Source organism: Dreissena polymorpha, chromosome 11 (genome assembly GCF_020536995.1).
Source record: "Dreissena polymorpha isolate Duluth1 chromosome 11, UMN_Dpol_1.0, whole genome shotgun sequence".
NCBI classification, from domain to species: Eukaryota; Metazoa; Mollusca; class Bivalvia; order Myida; family Dreissenidae; genus Dreissena; species Dreissena polymorpha.
In genome coordinates, this window is record NC_068365.1 from 1,275,979 (window position 1) to 1,303,713 (window position 27,735).

At 35.5% G+C, this 27,735-nt stretch overlaps 1 protein-coding gene across 3 annotated transcripts in view; it reads right to left on the minus strand.

Moving 5' to 3' along the window:
• The window catches only part of LOC127851703 (zinc finger protein 260-like), a 79,506-nt gene extending 51,771 nt beyond the window's left edge, over window positions 1-27,735 (minus strand). The window contains exons 1-3 of one of the 3 annotated variants that reach the window (XM_052385553.1): window positions 27,630-27,735; window positions 13,543-14,123; window positions 6,562-10,657 (exon numbers count right to left, since the gene is read on the minus strand). In XM_052385553.1, coding sequence (XP_052241513.1) covers window positions 8,781-10,657; window positions 13,543-13,777 — 2,112 coding nt within the window. In that variant the 5' untranslated portion in view covers window positions 13,778-14,123; window positions 27,630-27,735 and the 3' untranslated portion in view covers window positions 6,562-8,780. Of the gene's footprint in view, window positions 1-2,311; window positions 3,028-6,561; window positions 10,658-13,542; window positions 14,124-27,629 lie in introns of those variants that run through there. The other 2 variants (XR_008035894.1, XR_008035893.1) reach the window with 2 other exon arrangements.

The window sequence follows — 27,735 nt, forward strand, 5'->3', positions numbered from 1 at the left end:
GCAGAATTAACAAATACATGCCTTTGGCCACATTCAAAAACAAATATACAAAAAACGATCACATAAATGAAATACTTAACACAAACCATATCACATAAATAGATAAATAAATAAATAACTAATAAGGTTACATTGTTAGTGTTATCAAGAAGCAACCAAGTAGGTAACTACTAAGATAATCAGTTTTTGTTAACATGGCATTGTAAACAAATTTAGAAATAATTATGAATTGTCTAGTGTTAGCATTGGATATCATGGATGTGAACCTGTTGACAGTGTGAACCGATTTGTCATCTGTATACTTACTTCTTAAACCACGATAAAGCGTACATATACATGAGAAGTGATATCCTGATTCAGCCCGGTTACTGGTACACTGTTGCATGTCCTGTTTTCTCTCGCAATGTTATTGCATGTCTAATGCTTCAAGTTTTAATGTCTAATGAGTGAGCGTTTAGTGTAAATCACGTAAGACCTTTCTCTGGCAATCATTATCAACATATTCGGATTATTTAACGTAAAAATCTAATTTAAGTGCGAATTTATTATATCAGACCATGACTGGACGTATTGATCGCTAAGTCGTTGTTTGAGTTTTGGATAATGGTATGTTTAGTTTACGTTTTCATGCAACATATAGCTAAAGCCTAAATGTTCAAAATAAGGTTTTTAAAAAGCTTTTGTCTAGCCTAGTTTTAAATTAGTGTAAGCTAGCGTATTATCTAAGGTGTTCTTATCATACATATAAGTGAGTTTGGCGAAATATTAATTTTACACCTTAATTTAAGAGCTTTCTCTTAATAGATAACATATTACTAAACTCAAAACTCAAACAAGTTTATTTAAGTAAATAAAGGCCACCGGCCAAATGATATACAATATACACAAAAAATATATTATCACATCGTTGCCTTGTTAATAACTTACTAATTTGTTACTGATGTTGTAACTAAATAGATGTACATATAAATACAAAATTAGTAATTGATGGTATTAATCAGATGGTGTACAACAGTTGTGACTTTATGTGTAATTGTATCATTGGTTAATCCCATTAATGAATAAAAATCAGATACTTAACTGCAACCATGGTACCAATAAAAGAGATATTGGGTACGGATCTCTCTAAATTTTAAACAATTGGAAAATGCATGAAATTCACGATCAATAACACTTTTACTATTTTTACCAAGACAAAAATAACATAATCTATCATCAGCTATAATATTTGATTGTCTACATATCTCAACATTTAATTTATGATTAAAGCATCTAACTATAATAGTTGATTGTCTACATATCTCAACATTTTATTCATGAAAAGAACATCTAAATTTAAAAAATGCAATTGTATGTTTAATGGTATGTGTTCTGATGAAAGATATCTTCCTGTATACCTCATTGTTTTGTAGTACATGTACTGGTGACAGCGAGATTAATTGTTTTTATCACTTTGGCAGTTCTGAGTATAACAATCAGTAATGCGTTGGCGAACGTGTCTTATATGAATAAACTAACATCATTAATTTCTTGAATTATTCATACATATCCAAAGCCATAACGAAATAACATTGTTTTGACTTTTGAAGCCCAACAATTTCTTCCGGAGTCATCAAACGCTTTTAACGTTTTATAACAGTGTTTAGGATATCTATGATTGGACATAATTATAAACGTACACCAATATTTTATAAAATTGTTAGTTTGCGTTAATTTCTTTCGGAACACTCGATTCTTCTCAATATCTAATGGTTATGTCATACAAAGAACGCAGCCTTCACGTGATAATTGACAAGAACCGAGTGTTCCGAATGACAATACCGCCAAGTAACATCATAACGAATGAAAAGTGTTAGATAAACCCGCAGCATAGTACAACAAACACACAGCATACCTTGATAAGCACACAACAGACAATGGCAAACACACAGCATATCATCCAAACACACAACATATCACAAACACACAGTATACCATCACAAACACACAGCATACCAAAACAAGCACACATCATACTATGGCAAGCACATAGCATACTATTATAACATAACAACGTATCATAGGATTTAAACCCACATCATTTCAATGAAACAGCCGATATAGCAAAAGTCGACAGAAGACAGACGAGGCGTTTCATACTTATGGATAACCGTGTAAAATGATTTAAATAAGTCGGCTGAAATCGTATTTAACTCGGCTGCTACTATGTCAATATGTCTTTTTACCAATATATGTCTGATCATATTAAATGGCCATCTAATCAATATTAACTGTGATCTATCAAACTGCTATACATTGAAAAAATACTCACAGTTCTCGTCTTATGTCCAAAATACTCGTTGAACTAATTAAACCCTGAATAGTGTATACTATGTAGCATGCAGTGCGTCATAGCCGATAGTACAGCTATGTTTGTGACAAATTAAATAGCGGAAGAAATACTGTACTAGTAGCGTATCACTTAACTTGATGTTCACTTTCGATTTGTAATGTACAATCTGACTAATTTAACTTCAGAGTGACACTTGGTGTACATAATGGTACTTTAAGAAAGCCTCAATTAGGCTTACGTTAACATTGTGACGCTACAGTTGACCTACCACACATGTTTAAACCAGTATACTGTAAGATTTTATTAGTATTTTTCAAAGTGCACTCAAACGATAACATATCATTTTTAAATGAACAACTAAATTCGAGAGGTAAATCACCGAAAATTTTATCAACTTAAGGTTGATTTTTATCGGATAGGGAATGATTCACAATCGTAACTGTAAATCACTAAAATCACACCTACATTCGCTTATCTTTTTTTTCGGTCTCATAAAAATCGTTGTATGATTTTGCATAACAATATTCGACAAATTGTTTATGAAACAGGTTACGAACAGAAAACCCGGTATTATCGAGCATTATACAGAAGGATAATTGTTCGGCAAATAATGAACGTACACAGACGATAATTCCTCATTTTTAATTTTGAGTTTGGATTTGTGTGTGTTTTGTTTCAAAGTGTTTCAAGAAAAACGACAAAGTGTGTTATCGCATTCACAGTGGTTACTTTGCATGTTGGACTCAAACAACCCGAACAAGTACATGTTCTATTTTTTCTACTAAATTGATTGTTTAAATGTTATAGTTTTAGAATAATACGGATTTTATTCTGGTTATTCAGTCCATTGATCCCTGAAAATGAGGTGTTAGTGGCAGGTTTTGTTAAGTTAGCGTTCGAATTGGTCTTAAAGCGAGAGAGTTTCGAAAAGTTGTCATTTTTCTTAACATGTTTAACTATCGTTTATTTCAAAACAACAACAACAACATTTATAAGGTCTTAAGCATACAATTGCTTTTAAGCCAAATGCAAAATACACAAGTATAAAGAGATGGCTGAGAATAATTATGAAAATTAGGTTATGGTAGAAGTAAACAAAGATTTAACAGATTCATAACATAAGATATGGCACTTAAACATTAATACAGAGTGTAGTTAATAAAATAATGTGACGACGAATTCACTGTGCTTTATAAGTAGAAGCACTTAAACACTGATATTGATAATGATTCATCAAATTCTGAGAAAAAATAAAATACATAAATGCATTAATTTGTTTCTGAATTGTTCCGTAAACGATTTGCATATATATTGAAAGATTAATGATTTCCTTTCTTATTTGTGTTCGCCTTAACGTACTGAATTTCGGACATATTAATAAGAAATGGCATTCACGTTCTACAACCTTAAGATAACAAAATTTACATTTTCTGTTATCACGAGCAATATTGTGGTATCGACCTCGTGCTATTTCTTATCTGTTCTTATCTAGGCGGAATTGAGTTAGTGCTTTTTTTTTAATTGTTTCGTTGTAATCATATCCAGATATTGTTCTGAATTACACGTATTCCTGATGCGGCAATATGTATTTAGTCTTGATGAGTTATTGATTTCACTGTATCAGTGTTGTTTATTATGATCAAATAATCGTTGTTTGATTAGACTGAAAGTGTATGTTTGTTCATATTTTTCTCTCAGAGTTTCTTGTTCAGTCCATCCATAAGTTTAACCTTGCTGCTCGATTATTGATTTGATTTGAAAAGCCCAATTTCTTTTGTTGAAAGCTATGTGTTTTTCTGCGTCATTGAGCATTAATGCATGTTTTTTTATGAGACTACCATTCGTTCATGATATTTATTTAAAGCAATATTTAAATATTTGTAATTTACGTATCACAGATATGGGGTATCGTCATAATTCGCAATACAGTGCTGATAGATGTATTGATTTGTTGACACATACTTTTTTCTTAACAAGAGGGCCTGAAAGGCCCAAAGTCGCTCACCTGAGATAACAAGATATTATTGGGACAAATATTCTGACCAAGTTTCACGAAGATCGGAAAATAAATGTGGCCTCTAGAGTGTTAACAAGGTTTAACCATAGCCATATTAGGAAAAATGCCCCGCCCCCCTGGCAGCCATGTTTTTCAACCAACCGGCATCATTTTTGAACTCGTCCAAGATATTATCGGAATGAATCTTCTAACTAAGTTTCAAGGAGATCGGACAGTAAATGTGGCCTCTAGAGTGTTAACAAGATTTTACTATAGCCATATAAGGAAAAATGCCCCGCCCCTTGGAAGCCATTTTTTTCAAGCAAACATAATTATTTTCGAGCTCATCCAAGATATCATCGAGACCAATCTTTTGATAAAATTTCATGAAGATTGGAAATAAATGTGGCCTCAAGAGTGTTAACAAGGTTTAACTATAGCTATATATAGCCATATAAGAAAAAATGCCCCGCCATAAGTGGCCATGTTTTTAAAGCAACCAAAACCATTTTCGAACTCGTCCAAGATATTATTGGGACAAATCTTCTGACCAAGTGTCATGATGATCGGAAAATAAATGTGACCTCTAGAGTGTTAACAAGGTTTTACTAAAGCCATATAAGGAAAATAGCCCCGCCCCCGTGGTGGCCATGTTTTTCAACCAGCCGGCATCATATTTGACCTCGTCCAAGATATTATTGGGATGAATCTTCTTACCGAGTTTCATGAAGATCGGACTATAAATGTGGCCTCTAGAGTGTTTACACGATTTTACTTTAGCCTTATATAGCCATATAAGGAAAAATGCCCCGCCCCTTGGCGGCCATGTTTTTCAAGCAAACGTAACCGTTTTCGAACTCATCCATGATATGATTAAGACAAATCTTCTGACCATATTTCATCAAGATTGGACAATAAATGTGGCCTCTAGAGTGTAAACAAGGTTTTACTATAGCCATATAAGGAAACATACCCCGCCCCCAGGCAGCTATGTTTTTCAACCAACCGGCATCATTTTCGAACTCGTCCAAGATATTATTAGGATGAATCTTCTGACCAAGTTTAATGAAGATCAGACAATAAATGTGGCCTCTACAGTGTTAACAAAATTTTACTAAAGCCATATATAGCCATATAAGGAAATATGCCCTGCCCCTTGGCAGCCATGTTTTTTAGGCAAACGTAGCCATTTTTTAACTCATCCAAGATATCATTGAAATCAATCTTCTGACCAAATTTCATGAAGATTGGACAATAAATGTGGCCTCTAGAGAGTAAACAAAGCAATTGTTGACGCCGCACAACGCACAAAAAGCGATCACAAAAGCTCACCATGAGCACGTTGTGCTCAGGTGAGCTAAAAACGTATGAATACATCTCTAGATTCAGCAGAGTAGTGAAGAGCGGTGGTTACTAATTATCAAAAAGATTATAATGTTCTTTAGTTGGGAATTTATATTGGTTTGCAAGAGATAAAAGTCGATGAAGCGACATGTTACCGTGTTCTGATATTTATTTGATTTTAATATACAATTTCTCGTTTTTTAGTAAAGTTACACCCAAATATTTGAATGATGCGACGATTTCCAACGGCTCATCATATAAAGGCAAGTAAAAACTTTTGTCCGTTACTTTTTTCGAAAATATTCATACCTTATTGATATTGTTTTAAAATAGATTCCCTATAATGGGCGCAGTTTTCAAACAATAAGAAAAATCTTCATCTAAGCGAACGTTTATAGTTTTTTAATCCAGAACATACGTTTTTACATAGACTAGTTTCAATAGTAACCAGTAGGCCGTGACAGTTTGTATAATTCAACAATGACACAAAACATTAAGATGTTGCGCCTAGCTCAGTAGTATATAGTATAGTATAGTAGTATTTTAGTAAAGTAGTAGTATTTTTTAACAAAGAGAAAAGTGTTGAGTTCAGCAAGCAGTATTTACTTTGTACTTTGTACACACGAAATATAAATTTTTACCGTCTGACACATGCAATTAAAAAATTACTTGTTTATTACGATGCCAAAACGGCAAAGTGTCTTTTTTCAAATTGTTCACGAGTTGTGCTCGTAACTAAACACAACATAATATGCAATGACCCTGCAACATACCACACGCAAACAAGGGACAAAATTGTCACAAAACCAGGTTTTCATTGTGAAAAAAAAATCTGATAAAGGGAGAAAACTCAAACTGAACTTTTGAAATGACCAAAAAAAATTAACCCCCTTTGTAAGTTTTTTTTTTTTAAATCTATTTTTAGTCGTGGCGACCTTGACATTGGAGATATTGACGTGATTCTTTCGTGGGACACACCGTCCCATGATGGTGAACAAATGTGCCAAATGATTTTAAAATCTCACAATGAATGACATAGTTATGGCCAGGACAAGCTCATTTATGGCCATTTTTGACCTTTGAACTCAAAGTGTGACCTTGACCTTGGAGATATCGACGTAATTATTTCGCGCGACACACCGTCCAATGATGGTGAACAAATGTGCCAAGTGATTTTAAAATCTGACAATGAACGACATAGTTATGGCCCGGACAAGCTTATTCCGCCAGCCCGCCAGCCAGCCCGCCCGCATTCGCCAATCTAATAACCAGTTTTTTCCTTCGGAAAACCTGGTTAAAAACCTGGTTAATAAAACATGTTCAAGAATGACGTTTTGTATTACGATGTCATAAAGCAAATTTTCGACTATGTCTAGCTATTTTCTTTGTTCTCATCACTATACACAAAATATACATATTTCACCGTCTGATACATGTAAATAAAAAAATCGTCAAAAATGACTTTTTCTATCGATGCCAAAACAGCTAAGTGTGTTTCTTTTCATATTGTTTTCGAGTTTTGCACGTAACTACAAACAAAATAAATGTGTAATGACCATGCCAGGCTTTCAAATAGAAAATGTTTAAAAATTAACTTTTTTTTATTACGATGCACAGTACAGTTGATTTAGTTTCAAATAACGTATTTAACTGTCACTGATAAGCAAATAAAAAAGTTCATTGAACATTTTTTATGACAATGGTAAAATAGAAAGTATTAGATTTATTTTGTTATATTAAATGCTAAAGTACAACGAAGTGAACAGTTTTAAGTTCGTCAAACATTTACTTTGTACACACAAAATATACATATTTTACAGTCTGACACATGTAAATAAAAAATCGTCAAAAATGACTTTTTTCTAACGATGCCAAAATAGCAAAGTGTGTTTCTTTTTGAATTGATCTCGAGTTTTGCTCGTAACTACAAACAAAATAAATGAGAAAAGGACTCTGATAAACAGAAAACTAAAGAAAACTATTTGACCCTAGTTCCTTGTGATATAACAAGAAAATGTTAACTCAAGATGTATAGCATTTCGACAATTTATTCATTTGTAATAAATACTTAAAGGGACAGTCAACCACAAACGACGAAGTTCTAAAATACCTTTTTTTTTAAATTATATAGTTTAATTTGATTAAAATATCACGACTGGTATATTACATTACTTGAAACAGTTGTTAAGGATTTTGTAATCAATATAAACTAATAATTGTAAAAAATACGGTATTTTTGAACTTTTCTTTTTCGACGTTTGTCGAATAGGCACTACATGTATGTATTTCATGTATGTAAAAAAATAAATAAATAAATATATATTTATTTTTTTTAAAGGTTCATTGCATAAAAACCGAATATTAGAATCGGAATTTAGGATTCAAAAATCGGCCTGATTTTCGAATATTCGTTCACATCCCTTAATGAAATGCATACATGTAGTAATGCATATTATAATAGAATCCCTGCCCAACCCCATTTGATTTCGGTGATGTCATGAGTAATAAGCATAACAGCTTAAATTAAGATTTGTTAAAGCCATGTAAAGTCAATAAATATTAATATATGTTTTCATCTGAAGCAAGTTTATCACACAAGAAGGTTAATGTTTGAACAAATAATAATACTGAAGTACAACATGATCGACAAATGGCAGGATCTTCATAAACTAATATATGCCAATCCATGTGCGCGGATCTTTTAGATTTTAGATTTAACATTTATCTTAAACTGCAAAGCTCGCGTCATCTTGTTCTCCATGATGGAAGCGTGTGTTATGAGCGTTTAATGAAAAGGACTTCACCGATTTCTTCTTGCAGACACTCGTCAATGCACTCGTTATTGTGGCTCTGTATAATGTCTTTTCAGATTTCCCTTTGATGGAACTTTATCCCGCACTTGGAACTTTATCCCGCACTTGGAACATTGGAAAGTGTTATATCCTGTATGGCAGCTCATGTGCACTTTTAGAACTGCTGTATTTGTAAAGCTTTTGTCAGATACGCTACAGCTGTGCAACTCTCTCCTGTATGAAACCAAATGTGCCACTTGAGTTGAGATCTGGTGACAAAATCCTTTCCACACACGTTTTAATTGTGAGGCTGCTCTCACGTGTGAATCAACATATGCTTTTTGAGGGAGGAGTCTGAAACAAAGGCCTTCCCACACAAGTTGCACGGGTACGGCATATCCCCTGTGTGAACCCTCATATGGTAAGTGAGTAGGGAACTCGTGTCAAATCCCTTTTCACAAACACTGCAACTGTGTGGCCACTCTCCAGTGTGAATGCTCATATGCCTAGTGAGACTGGAACTCACGCCAAATCCCTTTCCACAAACACTGCATTTGTGTGGCCGCTCTCCTGTGTGAATCATCATATGCCTAGTGAGACTGGAACTCACGCCAAATCCCTTTCCACAAACACTGCATTTGTGTGGCCACTCTCCAGTGTGAATCATCATATGCTTAGTGAGACTGGAACTCACGCCAAATCCCTTTCCACAAACACTGCATTCGTGTGGCCGCTCTCCCTTGTGAATCATCATATGCTTAGTGAGAGTGAAGCTGGCAGCAAATCCCTTTCCACAAACGCTGCAACTGTGTGGCCGCTCTCCCGTGTGAATCCTCATATGGACTTTGAGGTCAAAGCCAGTGGCAAATCCTTTTCCACACACGCTGCAACTGTGTGGCCGCTCTCCTGTATGAGACATCATGTGAATATTCAATTGGTTTTTGGTGACAAAGTCCTTTACACACACGCTGCAACTGTGTGGCCGCTCTCCTGTATGAGACATCATGTGCCTTTTCAATTTCGTTTTGGTGACAAACTCCTTTCCACACACGCTGCAATTGTGTGGCCGCTCTCCCGTGTGAATCCTCATATGGACTTTGAGGTCGAAGCCGTTAGCAAATCCTTTTCCACACACGCTGCAACTGTAAGGCCACTCTCCTGTATGAGACATCATGTGAATATTCAATTGGTTTTTGGTGACAAAGTCCTTTCCACACACGCTGCAACTATGTGGCCGCTCTCCCGTATGAAACCCCATATGGACTTTGAGGTTGAAGCCGGTGGCAAATCCTTTTCCACACATGCTGCAACTGTGTGGCTGCTCTCCTGTATGAGATATCATGTGCCTGTTCAATTGGTTTTTGGTGACAAAGTCCTTTACACACACGCTGCAACTGTGTGGCCGCTCTCCTGTATGAGACATCATGTGCCTTTTCAATTTCGTTTTGGTGACAAACTCCTTTCCACACACGCTGCAATTGTGTGGCCGCTCTCCCGTGTGAATCCTCATATGGACTTTGAGGTCGAAGCCGTTAGCAAATCCTTTTCCACACACGCTGCAACTGTAAGGCCACTCTCCTGTATGAGACATCATGTGAATATTCAATTGTTTTTTGGTGACAAAGTCCTTTACACACACGCTGCAACTATGTGGCCGTTCTCCCGTGTGAATGTGCATATGCTGATAGAGATGGCCACTGGTGACAAATCCCTTTCCACAAACACTGCAACTGTGTGGCCGATCTCCCGTGTGAATCAGCATATGGATTTTGAGTCTCCAACTGGTGGCAAAACTCTTTGCACAAATGCTGCAACTGTGTTGCCGGTCATGATGCCTTATGTGCCTTTTCAGTTTGGTGATGTTAACAAAGTCCTTTCCACACACGCTGCAACGGTGTGGCGGCTCCCCTGAGTGAGTTTTCATATGATTAGTGAGATGGGAGCTGAAGAGATAGCCCTTTCCACACACGCTGCAGATATGCAATCGCTCTCCGCTGCCAATCCTTATAGCATTAGTGAGGTCTCTTGAAGAAATCTCCTCGTTTACCTGAAGCAAGTTTTCATTTGGAGTAGTAATGCCAGTTCCATTGTGTACATGGTGATGTTTTCTGAACCCCAGCAACTCTGAGAAGTCTGCTCCACATACTGAGCACGTGTACCTACACCCAGCGGCCTCTTGACAGTCAGGAGCCCCTGTGAAACATCAGTGATATTGACAATTAATTATATGAACTAACATTAATATGACCAAATAAACGCTTCATGAATATATGTGCATTAGGTAATCCAAGTCAGCTATCTTATTGCGTGATAAGACAAATGTACACAACCAACACTCAACACTGATTGTAATTTCGGAGTGTTTGGAGAATGTTTTATTTGATTTCACGGAGAGACCTAGTTTCTAGTATCCACATGAAATCATGGACGCATCTGGTTATAGTCTAGACCCGTTATATCGTGGCCATATTTGACCTTTGGTCTCTAAAAATCACAATGACTTTTAAGTTATGGACTAAGTCCTACTTACAGTATTGGCGCTACACTGGGCCTCAAAGCTGTGATCTTTTATGGTACTTTTCCTTTAAATTGTCCTACTGATAGAGAACAGGTTAGTTTGTTCTGTTTGTGTTTTAATTGAAACAAATCCAATTTATTTTCCTTAAGATGCGTATTCTTTTCAACTGGCAAATTGCCCTCTTACAAAATGATAAAATAAACAAGGGCTTGTAACAAGGGTTTGTAAAATACGCATGCCCCCCAAATGGGCTGTCAGTTGTAGTGGGTTCAGGTCACTGTGACCTTGAACTTTGACCTCGAGTCCTGAAAAAAAGTGAAAATCAATAGGTATCATCTGTTAGTCATGACCAATGTCCCCATGAATTTTCCTGATCCTAACCCTAAGCATTCGTGAGTTATCATCCTGAAACCATTTTACTGTTTCAAGTCACTGTGACCTTGACCTTTTACCTAGAGCCCTGAAAATCAATAGGGGTCATCTGTCAGTCATGACCAATGTCCCTATGAATAACCTGATCCCAGGCTTAGGCGTTCTTGAGTTATCATCCAGAAACATTTTTACTGCTTCGAGTCAATATGACCTTGACCTTTGACCTAGTGACCAGAAAATCAATAGGGGTCCCTGCCAGTTATGATCAATGTACCTATGAAGTTTCATGGTCCTAGGCGTAAGCATATTTGAGTTATCATCTGGAAACTTTTTTACTATTTCAAGTCACTGTGACCTTGACCTTTGACCTAGTGACCTGAAAATCAATAGGGGTCAACTGCCAATTATGATCAATGTACCTATGAAGTTTCATGATCCTAAGCATAAGCATTCAAGTTATCATCCGGAAAACATACTGTTTTTAGTCACTGTTACCTTGACCCTTGATCTAGTGACCTGAAATTCAATAGGGGTCATCTGCCAGTCATGATCAATGTACCTATGAAGTTTCATGACCCTAGGTGTAAGCGTTCTTAAGTTATTATCCGAAAATAATTATACTGTTTCGAGTCACTGTGACTTTGACCTTTGACCTAGTGACCTAAAAATCAATAGGGGTCATCTGCAAGTCATGATCAATTTATCTAGGAAGTTTCATGATCGTAGGCGTAAGCGTTCTTGAGTTATCATCCGGAAACCATTACAATCTTTTGAGTCACTGTGACCTTGACCTTTGACCTAGTAACCTGAAAATCAATAGGGGTCATCTGCCAGTCATGATCAATGTACCTATGAAGTTTCATGATCCTAGTCATAAGCATTCTTGAGTTATCATCAGGGAATCATTTGGTGGACGGACCGACTGACGGACCGACATGTGCAAAACAAAATAACCCATCTTGTTTGAAGGTGGGCATTATAAAAAACGAGAGTTCCGTGGTCGGGGACATATGGCCCCAAAACAGGGCCTTGATTTTCACACTTTTTGTGACAGTGACCTTGACCGTTGACCTAGCGACCCCACTTTATATAGGGGTCATCTACTATCCAATGCCAATGCACATGTGAAGTATCAAGCCAATCGGTCAATTAGTTATTGATCTGAAACTATTCTCACCCATATTGTGACAGTGACCATGACCTTTGATCAAGTAACCCCAATTTCAATAGGGGTCATCTACTGCCCAAGGCCAATGCACATGTGAAGTATCAAGTCAATCGGTCAATTGGTATAAGAGTTATTGATCGGAAACGATTTTCATTCTTATTGTGACAGTTACCTTGACCTTTGACTAAGTGACCCCAATTACAATAGCGTTTATCTACTGTCCAAGGTTAATGCACACGTGAAGTATCAAGCCAATCAGTCAATTTTTGATCAGAAACTATTTTTACGCTTATCGTGACAGTAACCTTGACCTTTGACCAAGTGACCCCCACTTCAAAATGGGGTCATCTAATGCCTAAGGCCAATGCACATGTGAAGTATCAAGTCAAATGGTAAATTGGTTGACAAGTTATTGATCAGATACGATGTTCAGACTTATTTTGACAGTTACCTTGACATTTGACCTAGTGACCCCAATTTCAATAGGAGTCATCTACTTTCCAAGGCCAATTCACAGGTTTAGTATCAAGCCAACACGTCAATTCGTTGACAAGCTATTGAGCGGAAAAGATTTTCACACTTATTGTGACAGTGACCTTGACAGTTGATCTAGTAACCCCAATTTCAATAGGGGTCATCTACTGTCCGTGGTCAATGCACATGTAAAGTATTGAGCCAATCCGTCAATCGGTTCACAAGTTATTGATTGGAAAGGAATTGGTCTACCGACAGACACACAGACCGACTCACTGACAGACAAACCAACAGAGTCTGTTACACACTTTCATCCAGGAAAACAATATCCTGTACCTTCTCTTTTTCAAAAGGGGGGGGGGGGGAATAAAAAGCAGGAGAATATAGGACATAAAGAAGATTTATAAAAAACATATAGAAGATTTCTTTCCGAAATACAGGAACAAAATGGGAATATAGGAATCGCTTGACAGCCACCATTTATTAATTGCGCAAACAATGTGAGGACGGATAGCAAACAATGTGAGGATAAGACGCTAAGCATACCTAGTGTAGTGTCTTCTAATTTTATTTTCACATCTCCGTCAGTAACAGGTTCCTGATTACACAAAAGGCCTGCATGTAAACTGACGCTGGTGTCAGTTTTATCTGCGATGGAATCAACAATGTGCTCCGCAACATGCTGCCTCAAGCTTATGAGGTCCCCCAGACCACGTCCGCAGAAATCACACCAGAACTGCTCCTTATCGTTGCTATAAAAGTTGTCATTTGATGTCAACATGTCTGGAATTTCACAGTAGTTGTTGTGTGATGCTGCTGTCTCTAAATCGCCAACGAGGTTTGAATTTACCAATATCTCTAAATCAATGCACAGGTTACCATCAGTCAATCTCGATCAACACAGTGTCACTAGATTATTTTGAAGTTGGCCTCAACATCACTTGATTACTTAATACTATATTTGACGAGTCAACAAATTGATCAACACATAAGTTTGCATAAGTGTCAATATAAAAGGGTCACTTCACTTTCTGGCCGCTGATAATTCAATCTCTTGATCACAATATAGTTGTCATTCTGTATTGTTTGCCATGGATTCCATGACTCTCTTCAACACCCAGGAAAACCTGTGAAAAAAGTCAAATTAAGTGTTACATTTTATTATTGACAAATAATTGGCAACACAATTGTCGTTTGCAAGGAAACAGAAAATTTCAGGATTAATTAGATATGCAACAGACTCAAAGGCCCCCATGACCCATACCGTACATGTATATGGACACAGGCAAATCCAGTCACTATTCAGTAAAATCCACAAAAGATCATCTTTTGCACAATGACCTTTAAATTAATGTTATTCCCTGAGAAAATTATAGCCAAGTCCACAACACACTTAAGGAGGAGTTGAAATTAGAATACATATTATCTTGGTGAAAAAAAATAGACTCTATGGTTAAAAGACAACATGAAATAATTCTGACAACTTTCCTTTCATAATCATTATCTACAAATTAAAGTCATTCAACTGAGAAGGAAGCCACAAAGCTCTTAAAGAGTAGTATTACTCTCACAAGCGTTAGGACTATGCTTTAGTATTAAAAACAGGCCAATGGGGAATATTTTTGCAAACAATCATTATCATAGTTCATTAAGTTCAATCAGCTGTGAAAATTGCATGGAAGTTTAAGTAAACACAAACATTTCCTGCGTCGGGTTGATTTCAAAGGCGTAATTGTCAATCTCCAAGCTACCAGTCTAAAAATCAAAAACAGAAATCACATTGAGCCCATGTCAGCCCTACGTGTTTAGAGCTTTATTGCACATATCTTCTAATGTTTATGTATATGTTGTTCTTATAACACAAACAACAAACACAAAAAATGAAGTCTGGGGGAAAATTTACCTTCTGAGGGGAAAAAAAATCCGAGGGGAAAGGGCCGATTTTCGGCGGGTCCCAAAAAAGGAAAAAAAAGCCCTGAACTGAATTAAAAGCAACGGGTGTACTGCCGTATGCCTAGGAACGCCCCTGACTATAGGCATGTAAAACATGTATATTTCGCCAATTAACAATTTTTTTCAGCAATATTCCATTGCTACTAGGTTTTTATCTTAAAAAAAGAGGAATAATGCATTGTTTGAATAAATGTCTAAATTTAGGGGACAAATACAGTCCATATGCACAATAAAATTAACAATATTTTTTCTTTATGTGTGTGACAGTGTGGTTTATCTCAAGTTACTTTAGTTTCCCCCCACAGCGAAAGACAATGCCAAAATTAAATATGTTTCCGTAAAAAACAGAACTGGAAATTGCAGCTATTTTTCAAAATTCCACATCCACTGTAAAAAATAATGCCTTTTAATGGTTTTATGCTAATATGAAAGTTTTCTAGATTTGTTACTTTACACCCACTTTGGTTATTGTTTTGAAAACAAATCATATATAACCAATAAGTTTTCAAAAGAGATCCTTAACTACTGAGGCATTTCTTGGTGAAAGCATAAAATACAGATGATGTTGACAATTATGTATACCGGTAATTACCAAAACATAAGTACATTGTTCTACTGCTTAATTTCATTGTTGTACTATATATTTGTGAAATTACACAAAGCTAATGTCACTTGTGCACATAATTGCGCACAATAGAAGTCCAACAAAGTTACACAAAACAAAGCTTTTTCAAGTTGTATGTAGTATTTTACAGAAGTTTTGTTACATGGGCATAAAAAAGTCATGCTTTACAACTTTATCTAAATTTTATGAAAAAGCAAATAAATAATCCTTCAACATTTTATGTAAAATTAATAGCAACTAATAAGGAGATAAATTTAAAATAGAAAATGTTAAACTGTAAGTAAGATGTTGAACATTGAAAACAAAACTTGACATGATGTTTTGCTGAATTCCCTTTGGTGTTCCTTTTCAAAGTAAATAAACACAAAATCTCCTAAATATGAGCAAAGTAAAACAACTAACATGATATGGTGTGCTTTCAGAATAATCATACTAATTCAAGTTTCAAACATGTCAGCGGTTCCAGAAAATGCCTATATGTGTGCAATGGAAAACGCCTAGCTACAAAATGTATCAGGATTTGAAAATATGCCAAACAACCTGCAAAAAAACAAATGTGTGAGTAGTGCTTACACCATGTACCAATTAACCTATAGTTACACAAACAATATTGTTAAATGTGCCATATTTGTACTATTATACACTACAAACTTTCAAATGCTGTAATAAGACAAGACCATCAGACATTTGGGTAAAAAATTAGTTCAAAGTAACCTTTTCCTTTCCTTTGCTACAATTGCTATAAAGACAGCAATTGTTTTGCCCAATTGGGAAAAGTAACGGTACCAGCCCAATTGGGAACTAGAAATGGCGCGGCAGAGGCCGACGCGTATCCCCACGCCGAATGTTTGACCTAGGTGTGCCCCAGGGTTGGTAATGGGGCCATGCATAGCTGAGATTGACCGTATTGTCATTAGAGAAGTTCATCATCAATTAGAAGTGAATTGGTGTAGAAATGAAGAAGTTATAGTAAAAGGCAATTTTGGGTGGGTGTGACATATGTGGGCAGGGCGCCCCAGGGTTGGTAATTGTGCCATGCATAGTTGAGATTGACCGTATTGTCATAAGAGAAGTTCAGTATCAATTTGAAGTGAATCGGTGTAGAAATGAAGAAATTATAGTAAAAGGCAATTTTGGGCGGGTGTGGTCTATGTGGGCGGGGCCCCAGGGTTGGTAATGGGGCCATGCATAGTTGAGATTGACCGTATTGTCATAAGAGAGGTTCAGTATCAATTTGAAGTGAATCGGTGTAGAAATGAAGAAATTATAGTAAAAGGCAATTTTGGGTGGGTGTGGTCTATGTGGGCGAGGCGCCCCAGGGTTGGTAATGGGGCCATGCATAGTTGAGATTGACTGTATTGTCATAAGAGAAGTTCAATATCAATTTGAAGTGAATCGGTGTAGAAATGAAGAAATTATAGTAAAGGCAATTTTGGGTGGGTGTGGTCTATGTGGGCGGGGCCCCAGGGTTGGTTATGGGGCCATGCATAGTTGAGATTGACCCTAATGTCATAAGAGAAGTTCAGTATCAATTTGAAGTGAATCCATGTAGAAATGAAAAAATTATAGTAAATGGAATTTTTTGGTGGGTGTGGCCTATGTGGGCGGGCGCCCCAGGGTTGGGATTGGGGCCATGCATAGTTGAGATTGACCCTAATGCCATAACAAAAGTTCAGTATCAATTTGAAGTGAATCCGTGTAGAAATGAAAAAATTATAGTAAATGGAAATTTTTGGTGGGTGTGGCCTATGTGGGCGGGGCGCCCCAGGGTTGGGAATGGGGCCATGCATGGTTGAGATTGACCGTATTGTCATAAGAGAGGTCCAGTATCAATTTGAAGTGAATCGGTGTAGAAATAAAGAAGTAAATGTAAAATAACCTAAAAAAATGAGTGATAATTTCTGACGCGGCCCCACCCCAACCGCTATAACTTTTGACCCAGGGGTCAGATCAAAATTCCAAATAGTGCAGGGTCGCACATATGCTCATAGCTACCATGTGTGTAAGTTTCAAGGTTCTAGTGCTTTTAGTGTAGGAGGAGATAGTGGCCAGGACGGACGGACAGACAGACGGACGGACGGACGGACGGCGGAGATAACCACAATATCCCCACCTTTTTTTCAAAAAGCGTGGGGATAAAAATGTGCGCAAAACACCCTAAGATTGGGAACATTCGCGTCACGGAGTCTTTATATTGGGAAATTTGTGTATTAGATTGTTTGCTCCCAAATACTTAAAAACTGATAAGGTCAAAAGACCGAAGGGTGTTTACCATTGTGTTGCGAATTGTACTCTTTATTCTTGCATTACATGTTTTCCACCGCAAAAAATATGCCTTTTTGCTCTTCTTTGTTATGCATCCTGTTTCCTGGCCTTAAGCTGTTCACGGAACAAGTCATACATGTATTCCACAGACTAGTTTTCGGAAACACAATTTTAATAAATATAACCTGTCTAAAATGTATTGCATGAAACCAGATTTCTTTCGAATTTAATTGCTTCAATCTATTCGACATCTAATTATTATTATTATCCTCATAAATCAATAAATGCTTGTTTAAAAACAAGAGCACCGCATAACGGGTGCCAACGCTCGGCTGCGAAAGCTTGTCATTATTTTTTTTAGAGGTCACAGTGACCTTTACCTTTGACCTAGTGACCCCAAATTGGGTTTGGCATGTATAACTCATCAAGGGGCATCTACATATAAAGTTTCAAAGTTGTAGGTGGAAGCACTTTGATTTTAGAGCCAATGTTAAGGTTTTAGCACGACACCTACGTTGGACGGCTGACGGCGGACGACGAGCTGGCTATGACAATACCTCGGGTTTTCTCCTAAAACAGCTGAGCTAATAATGATTTTTTAAAACAGTATACAAGTCAATCTTGTGGATGCGACCACTTGTATTAAGCGACCTTTGTCTTATGCGACCATTTAGAAATCCCACGGAGCTTTTTCGCTATATAATGATATTGTATTCAGCGACTTTTGTCTTACGCGACCAGCGACCGCTGATTTCTATGTATTTTGATGTCCAAATCTTGAATTAAGCGACCACTAGGAGGTAAAAGTGGTTAATGTATTGATCTTTCAGGGACAAGTCCGTGTTAATTGTTTATCTAAACCGATAAGATGTACTGTTACACCGCTGCTTTGATTTCACATTAACCATTATGATTATGCTTTGTCTCGTTGACCGGTTCTGACCGGTATTGTTGTAGACTGCATATCAATTTATTGAGTTCAATAATAGAGGAACGTTTTACGCACAGTCTACAGCTTAAACAGTTTACTATGTGGAACGTTAAGAGACAACGCCGATTTTTCTCGAGTATAGATAACAGGTGCAGAAACAATGCACTGTATGCGACAAACATTTCCTGAGAAGTGCGGAAAAATAAACTATTAATCGGCAACATCTGTCGAAATCCGTACATTACCAATTTCAAATTATGCTAATTAGTAGATATTTGTTAGCCAATCACATTGTTATTTACTTAATAAATTTTCCAATCAGGTCTGTTTGTTTGTTTTCAATTGAAGTGTTTTAATTTTTTCAGCTCAGTATGTATCATAATCGAGTCAGATTTCCTTAAGCGTACATGCAGAAATTAAAATGTCAAAACCAAAAGTGTTAACGTTGAACGAGAAAATTCGGGTTTTGGAATTGTCAAAGAGTAAAAGTGCACGTAAAATTGCAGATGAGTTTGGAGTCGGTTAAACTCAAATTCAGAACATTCTTAAGCGTAAAGCCGAGGTGCTTGAAGATGTGGAAAATTATGTGTCAGGTGAAAAAAAAACGTGAAAAATATTTCCTTGTCTATGTTGTTTTTGCAAATAAATATGTACACACAATTCATTTATAATATATGATAATTTATAATAAGTGAAAAAATAAGACACATTATAAGTAAAATATTGTTTATGTATTGTGTTTATATTCATTTTATTATAAAAGTTAAAATCATAGTTGACAAAAGAGATTATTCTTCATATAGATTAAAATTGAGGGTAAGCATTCTTCCAGAATGTCCTTTTTATTTAAAGACCATTTCATTAAGAGACCACTTTTGATTACTCCCTTGAGTGGTCTCTTAAAGGGATCTTTTCACGCTTTGGTAAATTGACAAAATTGAAAAAAGTTGTTTCAGATTCGCAAATTTTCGTTTTAGTTATGATATTTGTGAGGAAACAGTAATACTGAACATTTACCATGCTCTAATATAGCCATTATATGCATCTTTTGACGATTATAAAACCTAAAAATTATAAAGCGTTGCAACGCGAAACGATTGAATAATTTGGAGAGTTCTGTTTTTGTCGTTAAATTGTGTATTACTACGAAGATTGCTTATATAAGGTATAAAATGCAACGCGTATGTGTACTCGGCGGAATAGCTCAGTAGGCTAGAGCGTTTTTACTTCAGAACTCTGGCAGGACTCCAGGGGTTACTGGTTCGAAACCTGCTCCGGGCAATGTTCTTTTCCTTTTTTTAATTTTATTCTTGATTTTTTACTGGAGCTTTTACGATCTAATGTTTACATTTATCAATATAAAGCATTTAATGAATAAGTTAAAAAATGCCAAAATCTGTGAAAAGGCCCCTTTAATACAAGATTGACTGTAGTCGGCATCTGTATTCTCGCAGTATTTCAAATGCGCCTCCCTACAGTACCTGCTGTTTACATGTCAGAGTTTGTGACCCAATTTCCATTCGCTGTCAGAAAGCAGTTTTACATGTGACAATTAGCAATACTCTGGTAAGTTGCGATTGTAATCCATCAGAAACAAGTTTATTTTGAAAATGTATTGATATTGTGAATTTAACTGTTTTGTATTTTAGCTTAGTTTCAACTTGTTTACACCTTGTCTGCTCGCACTTTGCCGAGGTTACATATCACTATATAAATATTACCTAAAACCACTAAATCTAACACTGTTGGATTTTCGTACCAAAATATTCCAGACTGTTCAAAATTAAACAAAAAAACTGGAATTTACAAAACGTCTGCATCATTTATCAAATTTTAAGATTTGTGTTCACTGTTGGTTTTCCATTTTGAGAAACTGTTATGCACTGGGCATCACACAACAAGCCATTCTATTGAGTGAAACTGACAGTTTTGGTTTCTAGAAATCAAAAAAGGAGGGATTCCTGAACTATCAAAGTTTCTATGGAATAAAGTTTTTAGCCATGGGGTTCTTGTTTATGGGTTCTGTAGGTTTACTTCAAAGTAACACAATTTAATGTGAACTTTTATAGAACTTTGTAGAGTCTATATCGTCTGTCTGTAAACAAAAATCAGCTATCACATTATAAAGACCAGGATGTGCAAACATTGTCAACATTTGAAGGCAATAAACATGTTGAAGAAAAGTGATAGTTCCAATACAAATTTAGCCTATATGTTGACCAGTGTCTGCAACTGCAGCATTACTAAATGATTAACTTGTAATAAAACAACTTACCACAAGTTTGTAAAAGCACTGCATACATAGATGTTGTGATCATTTAGTAAGACGATGTAATTAAAAACAGTAGCAACTAGCTTAATAAATTAATAAATAGGCTGTTAATTGTTGTTCCATGATAAATATTTTATATGCTTGTAAAAAACCAGAATTGTTTATTTTTTTTAAGGTCATAAATTTGTATGTATAATATATTGTTTTGAATAAACTGCATACTATTCTGTATTATACTTGTTTTTGATAATGCATTGAATGGATTATGATACGTAAGAAATTCATTCAACATATTTTTAAAAGATAACATCACTTTATAAGTACATGTACGTAAATATTCTTGTAAGTTGATGACAGAGTTTAAGCATTACTTATTGTGTTACTTGCCGTTTATTTGCAAATAAATGATGTGAAGTGTTTTGTATCGCAATGCATTACTATTATTAGTTTTATATGTACTGAATATACTAACATAATTTACATGCTTCTTCTAGTGGCTGAGCCTAGAAAGACTCATATATAAATAAGTTCATATGATTACTTAAATATCTGTGTTTGTTGTTTGTGTTATTAGAATGTTTTAATTAAAATAAAATATGGATGGTATAACCTTATGTTTGTTTGCATTCAAATATTTACTATACAGCTCATACTAAGTGTATGCAGTTTGGACTGTGATTTTTAAATAACTACAGAATCGCTAGTTTTAGTGGAAACAACATTTTAACTAGGCGACAATAGTTTACAAAAGAAAACTAAAACCTTGTGAGATACCGATATTTGTGAAATATTTCAATTGCAAAAAACCAAGTGAGAAATTGATTTGACACATTACATTATTTTGATTTTGTTAAATAAGTTTATGCTTGAATCAACAGCTTTATTTGACTTGAGACATTTTATGAAATAACCTGTTTCCTGGGTAGGACCAGTACTTGGCATCTTTAGGGTTATCTAAAGAACGCTCCCACTCATGGGATAATACCGAGACCCCCAAGTCACTAAGCGGACACCATATCTACTACGCCGCAGCCACCAAACCAGCTTTAAATTCCAGAGGCTGAAAAAGCACACAATTCTATGATATTAAATAAATCTTATAGCTTGGCAGATGTAAAACGCTTTTTTTCATCAATAAAAAAATAAGATTTATTTGGGCTGCGTTACTTTATCATTGAAACAATTATAATGATTTGTACACTGTAGTGTCAAAATATTTATTACAATAGATGGTTATCAAATAAGCTTTTGCCTGTAAATAAGGTACATGTAGCACCTATTATCATATTACATGTAACTTAGAGTTGTCAAGTTGTCAATATTGTATTTACTTAGGTTAAAGCCATTTAGCTGGATAGAGAAACAAACTAAATGTTGCATTTTATTTATAAAAAATATATATATTTTTGGAAAACTTCAATTGGGAATTTTTTAACAGCAATTGGGAAATTTGTATTTTTTTCTACTTGGGAAAGTGCTGTTTTCTTGTACTTTATTATGAAGGAAAAAAATGCTTATAGCTAAATGCTATAACTAAAAACTCCTGCTTTTGGTTTGATATAAGTTTTTATGAAGGTCTTTTTAGCATTTCTCCACAAAAGACTCAATTTGTTGTATAGGTACAGTACACTCCACGCGTTTTCCCCAAAAAACGCGCTCCCTCCGCGGGTTTTTTCTGCTAGCGAGTGTTCACGCGGCGTTGGAAGAGCGAGGTGAACTCGATAAAACGCTCGGCGTTACGCCGCGTCCGCTAATTCCCGCGGCGTGTATTACTTTAGGCTAGTCGGTAAATGCAGACACTTTCCGTTCTTATCAGTGATCGCCGCGCAACGCCGCGTTAGCAGTGTGCTACTGGGCATGCCAAAAAATAAAAACATTGTTATAATAAATTGTTAAAATACTGTAGTACATGTATAAAAAAGATAATTGTATAGAAAATTAATACGTATAAAAATTATGTTTTTTAATTCACAGGTACGTCTACGATATGAATTAGTCTAATATAATACATTTGACAAATTAATATTTAAATCATAACACATATGACACAAGAATAAATGTTCCGTAAAATTTCCAAATGAGAATAATAATTCGTAATCCGAAACACACTACGATTTTTAATTGTTAACACGACGTTTACAAATGCTTCCAATATACAGTCATGTATATTTCCCGACAAAAGCGCGCGAAAATTATGCTGCAATGTACAAGGTCAAGGTACAATGTATACTCCTGCAAAGCGTGCGTGTATTGATTTTTTTATACAAACTTTGTAGCGCAGAGAACATTGAATTTTGTTGATTTCGGTTAAAAGTTTCTTTGGTATTTATTAACGAAATTATATCGCGAAAAAGTTGATATTTCCTCTAAAATAATTTCAAATCGAACACGCCGAATCTTTATCGTTACGGTATTTTAGTAGAGTAATTATTTTAACACTAATTGTATAGTAAACTGATTAAAGAAGACATCTGGGCGGAACTGGATTTTAAGTGTTTGACGTTATGAAAACACGCAAAGCTTGTCTACTGACCTATTGTGTAGACTGCTGTCTGCGGTGTTTTGACAAAAGGGATTAACATGTGTGAATGTCACTCTGCCGATTTGGTCCATAATTACTGGTAAACATTGTTTAGAATGTCGACGCAACAAGAATACAACTGTGAATATTAAATGCAATTATCAACTCAATAGTTACCACCTTTTAGCAATCAATGGAATAACCTACAAACAAAGAGAATTGACTTTGTTCCGACAATTAAAACCATTCCTTATGCATTCGTTGAACGTGTTTACTTGAGTAAGTTATGCCTGTAGACAGGAAGCGGCTTTTCTTTGATTACGTCAAACTGTCAATTCACACAGATTTGCGAGATTTTTAGGGTCCTTGGTCATTTGTATACATGTTAAGTATAGAAAATCACCTGCTAACATGAAAACTTTGGATTAAATTATCAAAATAAAAACAATGTTGCAAACTGTGTTTATATTAATTGGTAAGTATTAGTTAAAAGACGACGTTTTGTGTGTCGTAAATCAACGAGTTTTCTATACAACAACAACTACTTCTACAACCACGTCGGGATCGATCTATCTTGGTTGTTTTTTTTTATTGTAAATATTATACTACATGTACATGTATGTACTTGTAATAAATGTAATTTTATTTGAAAATCAGGAAGTCAAAGAAAATTAAATTGATCGTTATCTCGTAAAACGCGGAGTTTCCCCCGCGTTGCCAACGCCGAGGGCCGCCGCGTTGGCTTATCAGTTTTGCCGATCGTTAACCGCCGCGTCCAAAATCATGCAAACGCCGCGTATAGCGGGATTTTCTTAATCTCCCTCCAGGTCGAAACCCGCGGAGTATGGAGGGAAATTGGGGAAAACGCGTGGAGTGTACTGTAAGAGGTTATGTGTTTTATAAACATACATGGAACATATTTGTTTTACATCTTTTTGGCCTTTCCCAGCAAGAACTTACAAATGTACAAATGCACTGGTAAAAGCTGAAAGCATTCAAGAGAAACTAGGGGAACACAAGCAGTTCATTTTCAGGGGCGTAGGTAATGGGGAGGCAGGGGAGGCGGCCGCCTCCCCAATATTTCGGCTAGTCGTCGTTATATAAATAAAACGTAAAATCCCCAATAATTGCCGCCCCTAAACCAGTATCACCCGCAGTCAGTGCAGAAGCCATGTGTCCCCTCTCCGTTTGCTCCAAGGTTGCGAATAGTGATGTGTCAATATCCCTTGTTAGGTGTTATAAACCAGGGGCCTGGGTAAATGTAATTGCGTTAATTGTTCCTTTCCGTGATTGCACTGTCAGTGCTTTGATTAAGGACAGACTTCTTTTGATTTTAATTGATCGCTTTAATTCAAAGGTAATTGCCACTTAAAACAATTTTGAGTAAATATACGTGTGAAAAACATTAATTTGATTGAAAATATTTTTGTTCTCTTAGTATCACAGTTACTATTTGATTAGAAATCATTGAAACAATAACATATTATATGTAATTGTTTAATGTTCAAAATGAGTATTCCTAATCAGCCTTGAAATTTTGCTTTAACTAAGTACACATTCGGGAAGAAAAAGGCTGAAAAGTCAGAACAGCGTTCATTCCAATCTAGTTGGTTTGATTAGTTCACATGGCTCCACTACGATGAGGTATGTATATTAGTATAAAATTTTAATTTGTGACCGTTCTTACCTTTTATGAACCTAACGTCGATCTAAATACAAACGAAATTTAGAAAAAAACACAACATACAAATAATACTGGTATTGTTCAATTTGTGGCTTAATAATGTTTTTATTTTCTATTATTATCATTAATATTTAAGGCAAAATTTATTACATTAACAATTTTATTCTTTTCAGAGCTTTTCAGAGCCGGGACCTTGTGTCCGCCTCCCCAATGTTTGGAGGTTATCTACGCCCCTGATTTATTTCCCAAAACAACAGTCGCATAGTTAACTTTTAGTTTACATTTATGACAATTAATATACAAATATTTTTTTTAAAGACCAATGATATTGCCTTAATTATTTAAGCACATATTTCATAGGATAACACAATTCGGACATCTGTCACGAAATATGTTAAAATGTCCGGAAAATAACTCTGTCCGGAAAATACTTGACATCCAATTCTCGTCATTTAAACAAAAATTGCCATCTGTTAAAGCGGGTATATACGATTTTTTATATGTGTTTAATTGTAATATATTGATAAAATATGTTACAATAACACAAAATAGGCAAGAAAAATTATACATTGAAGCCGAATTTCATAAAATGCAGCAAAGACAAATTAGCGCCCTGAGCCGATAGTGACGTACATAATTTCCTACAATAACCGAAGCATTCGTTTTTGTATTAGGATCGGAGATAGTGTTCGTGTGTCGTAGGAATAGATATCGTTGCAGGAATTCAAATAAACCGTTGAACTAAGTTTAGATTCAAATCGTACATGTATGGTATACATGCTGGCGAATTCGGCTGTACAGCCGTTTTTAATTTCAGAATTAAATATCTGGCTTATTTCGCATTTTTCGGCACATGTTCTTCTAAACTTTTATTTTAATTTATATGGAAATATATATACTGGTCAGCGAGTATTTGTCGGACGAAATTCAGGGGTTTTCGTGGATTACTCCCTTAATAAGGCAAAATACGGAATGAAAATTTTACCGATATATCTTGGGTTCGTCATGTACAAGTGCATGTAAACAAAGTCGGATTTTGATGTGCGCATGCGTATGTACGAGGCCCGCAAATGGGGTCATCAAAGGGAGGTAATTTTACAATATACAGGAGTATTTTCCGGACATTTATATAATTTGAGTAAATCACAACAACTTATGTTTAAAATGGCATTTTTCTGAACTGAAACGATAGAATCAAGTGAATGTATTAATTTAATGGTGCAAAATGTATTCTTCAGTGTGTATTATTTGGCTATCAAATGTGGGGCTTATTCGTAAAATAACCATGCAAACATTAACATAGATTAGACTATTCAATATTACAAAACACAGCTATTACAAACTCATCAAGGGCGAAAATACCAGCAGTGAATGTATAGTCGTCAATAAGGTTTGCTTCCCTTTAATCAAAGAGTTAACTATAAACATTTTGCAAGCAAATCAGATATCTGTTTATAAAAGTGTGTCGAGTTTTTAATGTAAACAAATCAATAACGTAAATAGTTTGTTGCTGTTGACTACATCAATTTCGTGCTAAATATGAGGTTTTAAGAAAAAACAATGGAGATATGGTAGCAGACGACCGAAAATGTCAAGAACACAGGTCGGGCCTTATTAAGTGACTTATTTTGCGCATGCGCGTACTATTAATATCCCCCGCGCGGGGATCACATTTCATTGCGACAAAATTTGTAAACATTACAGTTATTTAACTACAATACTTGCCTTTCAACGAATTTCTGGTGTCAACATCGAGAAAACAATCGCGCGTAAGTATGTGACGTAGAAAAGTGTGCTTAAGGGTTAAAATACACGAAATAAATAGAACGTCCGATAAATACTGCTGTCCGACAAATACTCGCTGACCAGTATAATAAGTTTTTTACACAGTTTATATATAGAGGATATTTGTTGGATCCGGTGGATTATCGATTTTAATTCACGAGTGATCATAGAAAATAATATTTTCACGAGTGGCGCAGCCACGAGTGAAAATATATGTTTTCTATGATCACGAGTGAATTAAAGTCGATAATCCACCGAATCCAACAAATTTTCTTTTTATTTAATGCATTTTTCACAGTTTATATACATTGTTCAAGAGTTTAACTAACGAATTTTGCTGGGATAATGACGTCATTTCGTCAAAAAAATGACGTCATTTCACAGTAAACAATGAAAATTATCGATAATTCTCACTGATAATTTTCACTGTTTGAAACAGTGAAATTATCAGTTTTAATTCACTGATATTTCTCTATAAACCACCGGAAAGCATTAAATAAAAATTCATAAATATTTGACAAAATCGTATATACCCGCTTTAATTGAAATAAATTTACTTTCATTTAAGCCTTCAAATGAGTGTCGTTGCCTACTCACCTAGTTATTTCTGTAGAGATCACACCTTCTCAATAAACGTGTTTTTAATATTAAATTTGTTAAATACTTTTCGGGTAGTTGTTGTTGTCGTGTTCGTCTAAATACC